Genomic DNA, 9,851 nt, shown 5'->3' on the forward strand with positions numbered 1-9,851 from the left:
ACTGGTACATTTTGAAAAGATGAAAAAGAAGGGAGGTGAAGAAATGAAGCCCACTACCATCCTTAACTTCTCAGCCCTGATCCTGGCTAACCTTAAATCATCAAAGGAAAAAACAGCTTTCTCTTCTTTTCCTGATCTTGCCTGACTGCTATGCTTGCCTTTAGTGTCTTTATCTAGAAAATGAGTTGGTGTCTCCTTCTAGTTGTAACATGAGTCTCTCTGTATTGGAGAATTCCCATGGCACCTCCATCCCATAGAGAGCCCTCTTACCTAGTTTGGCAATCAAGTAACTAGAGAAGAACTCCTAGGAGGCAGGAAGGTTTGGATGGTACTATATAGATGTGCTAGAAGCAACTCCTTAAGCCTTTGATTTTTCAAAGCAATTGTAACTCAGGCCTTCAGAGCTGGATCTAATTAAGACTCACCAGAGATTCTGCTCAGGGCACATTTCTGTCTTTAGTACTTTTTTTCTTCCTTGTAGTCTTTAGGAAAACAATGAACCCTTTGGCTTTCCAACCACCTTTGTACATCGATGCTAAGGTATAAAAACTGACCTTTAGGTATCTTGTTGAGGGTTACTTTTCTTTTAAAGGGATATTAAAGAAAGTCTCCCTCGTTATGATTTATGTTAGGCAGCTCCTTAGTAAAAAACCCTTGTTCTTCTTGTTCAAAATAGGGAGGAAATTAAATAATATCATGGAATCCTGTTTTAGCTGAAAAATAATTCCATAAAGGGGAAATCTTTGCCTATACTAAATGTCCTCAACTGGGAACAAATTGACATAGACAATGGAAAAGAAAAATATGCAAGAGTAAACATACACTGAAGTTTGATAGACTTCTCTTCATATATTCTGGAACTTTTGATAAATGCTTTCAGGCTTTGGAGCCTTGAAAACATATTTTTCATCCCTAAAACAGAAAACTGGGGCTGCCAGTACAACCAGAAATGACAAACTACTGTTGCATAGGTAGATTTTGGATGCAAATTAAAAGGTTGTCAGTGGCCTCACAATTATTAGTAGGGCATAGTTCAGAAGAGGATTTTTAAATGATGGGGGGAAAAAAGGTTATTTTGTCATCGATTTTTCCTCAGTCCAAAGGGAGACTGTTTTGTCAACCCACCACTAGTGGAAGTTGAACATTTACATTTTCATTTACCTCGCAGGGGTGGCTATGTGAACTGTTACGCTGGAAAGAAGACCCATCTCCAGAAAACAGGACCCTATGGGAGAATCTCTCCATGATCAGAAGGTTCCTCAGTCTTCCTCAGCCTGAACGAGATGCCATTTATGAACAAGAAAGCAACGCAGTTCATCACCATAGCGACAGACCTTCCCACATTATCCATGTTCCAGCAGAACAGATTCAGGTTCGTTTACCTTGGCCAATCCAATATAGCACTAAGTAAATCAAGCTCAAAACTTAGCAAAGGAAACGAGTGTTTCTTTTCTTCCTGCCAGACCAAACAGGCTCCTTAGGAAGATAGAACAATACACTGTCATCTTCCTTGGAAGATAAAAGGAGAATCAATGTGTCCTTTGCTTATTGTGTGCTTTTTTTAACCTAACGTGACAGAAATTTCCCTTGACACTTGTAGCTTGGAAAGAGTCTTTCTTGATGGGAGGTTATTTTCTTGCTTTCTTTCTTTTTCAGTATATGTGGATTTAAAAAAATTATCGGTGGGTTGGCTGGCTTGTACCTTTGGTTTTTTGTTTGTTTGTTTTGGTTGTTTTTTTGTGGAGCAATGAGGATTACTTGCCCAGCTAGTAAGTGTCAAGTGTTTTGAGTCCAGATTTAAACTCAGGTCCTCCTGAATCCAGGCCCAGTGCTTTATCCACTGTGCCACCTAGCTGCCCCCTGTACCTTTGTTTTTAAATCTGATTTTAAAATCCAAGCCCACCTCTAACATACACTGTTATCGCTCCCAAGTAAAGGAATGAATGCTGATGTGGAGAAAGTTTATTACAGACTTACCATCTCTGTATCTTGGATCCAGTCCAAGAATAAAATAGGAATGCAACCACATCTGATTCCTCATCTCTCCCATTCACGCTGTTAATGTCCTCCCACCGTCCCTCCCTTAGAAATCCCAAATCAGGGGTGAGTCAATGTATGTTTGTTTTTCCTTCAGAGCCCCTCTCCCACCACCCTTGTGAAAGGAGAGCCTAGAGGTACTTTCTCACCAAGCCTGCTGACCCCTGGACCATGGCTGGGTGCTGCTCCACAGGTGAGCTGGCACAAGTTAAACATGTCAGGGAGAGAAAGGGGGCATTTCAAGGACCCACTCCTTCCATCAAAGAGATATTCATTATTACTTGGGGAAAAAAAGGCCCAACACACTATAGCAGAAACCTTAAAAGATTATGCCACAGAATCCAACCCGTGCTTAAGAAGAATAAGACATTCTTCCCCTCCCTTCCTACACGAAAGGTATAGATTCTGGGTTAGCAATGCCATACTCTGTATCCCTGTAGTTCATTGGGGTACCCTTTGCTTTTGCTGCTGTCAAGGGTGAACTTAATGCTAAATCATTCATTGCTGTTTCATTGATCTATAGGGATCTTTTCAGTTTCCTCTTTGGTAGAGAAAACAGTTGGCTGGCAGAATTCTCCAACTGTGCTACCTATAGGAGGAAAAAATACACACACACACTCACACACACGTACACACACATATATATATATATTTACAAAGCTGAAAAGAGTGGAATTTTCTAGCCACTAGGAAAAAGCCATGAGTATGTATTAAAGATAAAACACATTGAAAAAGGCAGTCCCTTAGGATATCAAGCACAAAAATAATCGTGAAAGCCTGAAAAATTTACTGTTTGATTTAGCAAAAATAAAAAAGAGAAAGATATATGTTAAGTAATAAAACAGTACTTGTTTGGAAATGTAAATTGTTTTTAATAAAATTGCTTCTTAGGGGGATAAAAGGAAATGCTTATGCACAGTATAAACATTCTAATATTTTGCTGCTTACTCAGGTTTGATTTGCCTTGCTGGTTAAAAAAAAAGTATCTACACTGTATAATATGTGAATGTGTCATATTTATTATTTGTAATTATATATAGCAAATTATAGCACATATAGATACTAATTATTAACAAGCACGCCTACACTAAATTTGAAACCTCCCAATTTGAGTTTGGCCTAGGAGAAAAAGTCTTTACACACCAGAATCAGCTAGAATGAAATTTTACTGCTCAGTCATGATGAGGATGTACATTGAAATAGCCTCTTGGCCTTTGCGATGGAGTCTTGCTACTTTTTTTGGTATCGCTTGACAAGAAAATCATAAATTAGAGACTTTCACTGGTTCTTTTGGACTAAAAAGTGATAGTAACTCTGAACAGAAACAGATCTTGATGAATTGACTTATCTTTTAAACATGATCTTTGAACAAAGTGTCATCTTCCAGCCCCTGGTTGAGGATAGTGTGCTCATGCGTGCGCGCACACACATATCCCTATTTCTTTCCATTGGGTCCTATAGCTCACCTTTTAAAAATATGTTTGATTCCATTGTTTCTAAATTCTCATTCTAAGTATCTTTGTTAATTACATCATAATTTAGTTGGTCAGTTTCTTCTTTGATTAATATCCTCCGAGTTAAGTTAATGATTTACTTTTTCCAAAATGCTAGATGGTGACTTTTCAGAGCAGAGGCCAAAAATCAGGGATTTCAAGGTTCCACTGGTCCTGATAATCTGCCATATCAGTATCCTTCCTTTTTATGTCATATTATTTTGAGGGTTTTGTTTGTTTTTAATGTTTTAGCTATTTAGCTCCTGTGTTTTTTGTTCCAACTCTTTATTCCTTTAAGGATCCATTTGTGGGAATGACTTTTTTTTTATTCTAGTAAGTTTATAGATGAATATCAAAAATAGAACTGAATTTTCTTTCTTGTCTTTATAGCAGCAGCAACAGCAGCAGCAACAGCAGCAGCAGCAGCAACAGCAACAGCAACAGCAACCCCAGTCCCAACAACAGCAGCCTGGGCCCCGCCTTCCCCCTAGGCAGCCTACTGTCGCTTCACCGGCCGAATCAGAGGATGAAAATCGGCAGAAGACCCGACCAAGAACCAAAATTTCTGTTGAAGCTCTGGGCATTCTACAGAGCTTTATACAAGATGTAGGCCTGTATCCAGATGAAGAAGCAATCCAGACTCTCTCTGCCCAGCTTGACCTTCCCAAGTATACAATTATTAAGTTCTTTCAGAACCAGCGATATTACCTGAAGCATCATGGGAAACTGAAGGACAATTCGGGTTTAGAGGTGGATGTTGCAGAGTATAAAGAAGAAGAGTTGCTGAAAGATTTGGAAGAAAGTGTCCAAGATAAAAATGCAAACTCCCTTTTTTCAGTGAAATTAGAAGAAGAATTATCAGTGGAAGGGAACACGGACATTAATACTGATCTGAAAGACTAAGATAAAAGTATTATTTTCATTCAACAGTGCCACTGGTATTAACTAATTAAATGAAAATTCCATCTCGCATTCTCTCCGATACCTTTGTTGTTCATTGTTTGGCCAATGAGTCTTCAGAAACTTGCACACACGCACACACGCACAGACACACCACATATACAAACACGCATATACAAGCATACAGACACATGAAATGAAAAAAAAAAGGATAATGCAGACCGCTAAATGTTTTACTCTGTTTTACAAACTGCTCTACAGCTACAGATAAAGCATTGAGGATTTTTTGATATTAATTTGTGTTCACTGGCTACACCCTGTTGTATCCAATAAGCATGATACCAGTGATTTTTGATTCTGGAGCTTTCAAAGAAGCATTACAACTTAAGTGATTATTGTTTCATTTTTATTATTATTATTATTAATTATTATTATTATTATTACTGTAACACTCCACACTTGATCTTTGGAAACTCACACTTATTTTAAAGAAAAAGAGAGTTTGTTGCTCTTGCTCTATTGTATGTTACAAAAGAACTATATACTGTGGAATGCAGTTTTAAAATAACACACGCCAACAAATGCCTTGTATTATATGGCACTGCCGTAATTCAGATTTGTTTTCTTTTTTGGAAATAAAAGGTCACTGTAATATTTTTTTTCATTTTCATTGTTACATGATTTTTAAAAATGGAAAGAAAATGTGAAACACAATTTAGTCCTCATTATTTATTTGTAGATCCTGCAGCATCATGTTGTAATTAATTTTTTTTTGGAAGTTTCCGTTAAGTGTAATATTGCTTCTCTTGTTCTCATACTGATTCTTTTCTATTTATAAATGTATTTTGATGGGCAGTAAAACAAAGTGTCTTAAAAGTTTTAAATAGAGAAAATGTGCTTTACACAGTTGCCTATAAAAAGTGCTCGATGTTATCCAAGCAATTCATACTATAAGCTTCACTCTTATTGTTGTATGCAATTTTTACTATCATGCAAATAAGCTTAGGTAAATAAAACTAATAGATCACCTTAGAAACTTATGCAATTAATGTGAAAATAATTGATGTTTGCAATGTGTCTTCCTTTGGTTTACAATCAATTTTAAAGCTACATCTGTATAAATTTTCTGTACAAAGGTGTATTTCTTTTTTATGAGTTTATTGCTATGAAAACACCAGTTATTTTGTTACAGCTGGCTGTTTTTACAAGTGTATCACAATTTTCTTTATGCAGAACTGTTCTGACTAGGAGTGGTTATTGACTGTAACTACACAATTAAAATTGTTTGTATGGTATGCTATGGGAGGGTTTGTCTGCTTATGTGTACTCACTGTAAAGGAGCTTGAAGGGATTGCCCTCTCTCTAGGTGGCTGATAGTACTCTCTCAGCAGGACCTTGTGGATTTGAGAGAGCCTGTCTGAAAAGCTCTCTCAAGACTTGTATTAGCCTTTGTAAAATGTACATGTTGATGGCATGTGTGTACGTGTGTATGACACACACACACACACGTACATTTGAAGCTCCACAATGAAAATCATAACCTGCTTTGTCTTGACTAACATTTTGCCTGCTAAACAGGGATAGCAGGATAGATAGTCTGAGTCAAAAAGCTATCAGGCACAAACATATTTACAATCCCTAGCAGCAATGCTCTAATAATGGATACAGCTGCTTTTATTTTATGCTACGTGAATTACACTCACACTTTTACTTCTATTAATGTATAAACACTTTAAAAGGCCATTAATAGTCACATAAAATAAACAGAAAAAAATGGCCCTTTAAGAAAATTCCTTAGTAAGCAAGATTTTGAAGAATAGTTATTAGCTGTTAGTAATTCCAAATAACTTTTGAGTTCATCAAACTGCCTATGTTCTTCTAGGTCTAGGAACTACTACTACCTTAGGAATATGAGAACACAAAACCTGAAGCCTTGAGGCTAGGCATGTTACATTATGACTTCATTTTCTCCTAACATTGGTTTTATATTGAGTTAACTAATCCTAGGGAGACTAAACCTTAGATTACAGAGTAGCAAAATTAAACATGCTAATTGTCAGAGAATGAAGTGAGGATATAGTTAGAAAAGATTTTATTCAGATTTTGATTTTTTTGCAATTATTTTTGCCTAACTTCTGTTCTTAATGTTTTCCTTAGGTTTTCTGAACACAGCTAAGGGGGGCTATGAGTTTTCTTGAGAAGGGATCCCTGATTGCCCATTTCCTTTCAGACCACCATTTGCCCTACCCCAGATGATATCTGGACTCCTTCAACATTGAATTTTTACTTAAGAAACTGAATTGGGAGCATTGGAAACTCCCAGTTCACCTTTAAACTACTATTTAATATTGAAGCACAGCTAAGCTGCTCAAGAGGCAGTTGGTTTCCCACAAACTTCAAACTCTACCCCAAAAAGTTTCCAGTTCCTTTGATTTAATAAGACTTCAACTTTTAATGCATCTCAATTCACTATGAACCAAGAAGGGAATCATTTGATGGAGGAGTTGAAATTAGTGAGAATAAAAACACTAGCCAAGTAACTATATTCCTCATGTTTTTACTTAGAAAAATATGATATATAAATATGTTTTTTCCCCAAAACTTCCCTTTTTCTCACTTCCTCTGAAAAGGGACTGGTGGTAGAGAAGGAAACTGAAATATTTTGGTGGTTGTGTGTGTGTGTGGGGGGGGGTTGTTTGTTTTGTTGTTTTTTTTAATTTAAGGCAAGGTACCAAGACACACACCACAACACTTAATTTTTGACCTGAATCCCCAGCCTCCAGGTAAGGTTTTTCTTTCTCATTCCAAAAGGCTCCTCATTTTCTTTTGGATTGGAAAATAGAATGGATTGGTTCACTTGCATTGTAAATACTCACCAACAATAACTGATTACATTCTTAAGAAATATCATTTAATTCCTTTAAAGGAAAATGGTTATATTAAATAATTTGCCAAGAAGAAATGATGCTAGTAATCTGAGGGGCCGTGGTGAGGCAATGAGCTTAAGAGAGAGGCTGCTTTAGAGAAAGATCATACTTGGATGGTACATTGATCTGGATAGTCCTCCCTCGGTATCCTGTATGCATCGTGACTGGCCTCTTAAAGGCACTGTGCTCTAGCAGAGCATTTATCTGGAGTCCAAGGATCTGGCTTTGAAGCCCAGCCCTGCTATTAACTACTAATGACTGGGTAAGTCTTTCACATCTGTAGACCTCAATTTCCTCATTTGTAAAATGAGAGCCTTAGACTAGCTGGTCTCTGAAGTCCCCTTCCGGCTCTAAATCCAATGATTTCTTTATGTGCCAAGAGGTTTATGTGCTAAAAGTCCATTTAACAAGCTTCATTATGTGAAAAGTATCTCAGAGACCTTTTAAAGGTACACATGACATAGCATGCTGTACTCAAGTAGGTTGGCAGAGTCGGGTAGTTCAAAGATGATATTCAGTCCTATGAATCTGAATTTGTGATGAACTCCTTCACTCAGCATTCTCCCCCAATATGTAGAACACTCTGTGGTCATACATACCTGTATACTATGCAAAAATAATACTGTTGACAGTGTTTTCTTGGCCAGTAGTATGCAGAGTTGAGACATGCCTTCCTAGAAGACAAGGTAACTTATGAGTGTCCTAATTACATGGTACTTAGTTTCAAAGAATGTGCATAATGTGTACATTGATTAACACCTTAGGATTTCTAATGCCAATCTTAAGAAAAAATATTTGTCAAATATAAATGACTATGCTTAGCCAAGTACATAAGTTAAAACTAAATATTTTCAAGTATCTTAAGGTTGGCACAGTGGATACAGCATTAGTCCATAAGGTTGAGTCATACACACTGGTAGGTATCCAGCAACCATCCAGTTCTACCCCACTCCCAGATGCTAACAGCCATTTAACATACAAGTCTTTATGTATTGTACAATCCTATTCTTACTGAGTGGAGTGTACTTAACCGCCTCTTAATGTTATGAGAAAGCAATTTCTATAGATGTGCACCATTAGATGATGGAAATGGAATCCTATGTATATGTGCATAGGCCCTCAATAAAATGTGTTGAATGAATATACCATAGAAGAAGTCAAGCAAGCCAAATTCTTACCTATTAGGATGTTATCACCATCTTTCTCCTACAGATCAGGAAACTAAAAGACATTAAAAATGCAATGGTCTTCTCTGATCTCTCTCCCTGATACTTCTTACCTTTCTTAAGCAATTACAGAATCTGAGTTGGAAGGGGCTTTCCAATCCATTCCATGACACACCTCACAAGTAGTTATCCAGCCACTGTTTGAACCCAGTGTCTCCCAAGGCAGGCCGTTTCACTTGTAGATAGCTCTGTTGGTTAGGAAGGTTTTCCTTATGTCAAGCCTAAGGAATAAGAAATCAAATAATCATTTTGCCAACTTAAGGATGCACATGATTTTCTTAGTATCTCTTCTGAAGCAATTTATATCATTTCAGTGCAAAAGCTAAGTACTTGCATGATTTTCTGCAGTAGCTAAAGGAGAAGGCATTAACATGCATATTATTAATGAAAATATATACGATATGCTCATTAATGGAGTGTGGTCAGAGGTATATATCAACATACTGTACCTGTGTTATAATTAATTCCACATGTTGAATAAAAACAGTGCAGAATTGCCTTTTTAAGATATACATTTTCAATTCTTTCTTGCTCCAGAATCTATGCATATGTTCCATATACAATGATTCTATATTTAATTTTGACATGAGAAACTCTCCAAGTTCAGTCATGGCTTCCTGAATTGCTATTAGTGTGACGTCTCTTTTCACTAACTGGGAAGCAACCTGGCACAAAGGAAGGAGTGTTGGAACCATGGGACCTAAATTCTGTTCTTTTACAGTCTACCTGTGTCACTGTCAACAATTCACTGAGCCTCTCCATCTCATCAGTAAAATGAAGGGTTTGAATGGGACAGCCTTGGGTCTCTTCCAGCCCTAGTTCTATGATACTCTGGTCCTATGACTTCTAAGGATCCTTTCAGCTCTCAGGTGATGGTCATCAATCCCAACATTGCTCACCATTAATGTTGGCATGTAGAATCTACAGAATGGGTCCCAGAACATCAAATGTGTTATCTCTTTGTCAGGAGCCTGTGAAGTTGGATAACACGTTGAGAACTGGACTAGCATCTCATACTTATATTCCATACTTCCTGCTATAGACATAGAACTTGATACTGATGTGTTTTTATAGGCCAGATGTTAAGGGCATCAATTCTCCTGTGGTAATCACAAAAATTCACTTTCTGTGGAAGCCAAACTAGAAATATGCCTTTACATTTAAATGGTCAAAACTCTGGATTTTACACATTACACAAGCATTAATCCCAGCTTTCTAGTCTTACTGGTAGCATAGGGCTCTGATATATTTGTCAAATAGACATATAA

The 9,851-nt window shown here is 37.1% G+C and overlaps 1 protein-coding gene across 7 annotated transcripts in view; it reads left to right on the forward strand.

The window, feature by feature from the left end:
* The window catches only part of SATB1 (SATB homeobox 1), a 118,327-nt gene extending 109,266 nt beyond the window's left edge, over positions 1-9,061 (forward strand). For 4 of the 7 annotated variants that reach the window (XM_043967296.1, XM_043967298.1, XM_043967297.1 and 1 more), the window contains 3 exons: positions 1,169-1,372; positions 2,135-2,230; positions 3,921-9,061. In XM_043967296.1, the coding sequence (XP_043823231.1) occupies positions 1,169-1,372; positions 2,135-2,230; positions 3,921-4,433 (813 nt within the window). In that variant the 3' untranslated portion in view covers positions 4,434-9,061. The remainder of the gene's footprint in view (positions 1-1,168; positions 1,373-2,134; positions 2,231-3,920) is intronic. The other 3 variants (XM_043967299.1, XM_043967300.1, XM_043967301.1) reach the window with 3 other exon arrangements.
* The last annotated feature ends 790 nt before the right edge of the window (positions 9,062-9,851 follow it).

The sequence above is a fragment of the Dromiciops gliroides genome, chromosome 5, assembly GCF_019393635.1.
Source record: "Dromiciops gliroides isolate mDroGli1 chromosome 5, mDroGli1.pri, whole genome shotgun sequence".
Classification (NCBI taxonomy): Eukaryota; Metazoa; Chordata; class Mammalia; order Microbiotheria; family Microbiotheriidae; genus Dromiciops; species Dromiciops gliroides.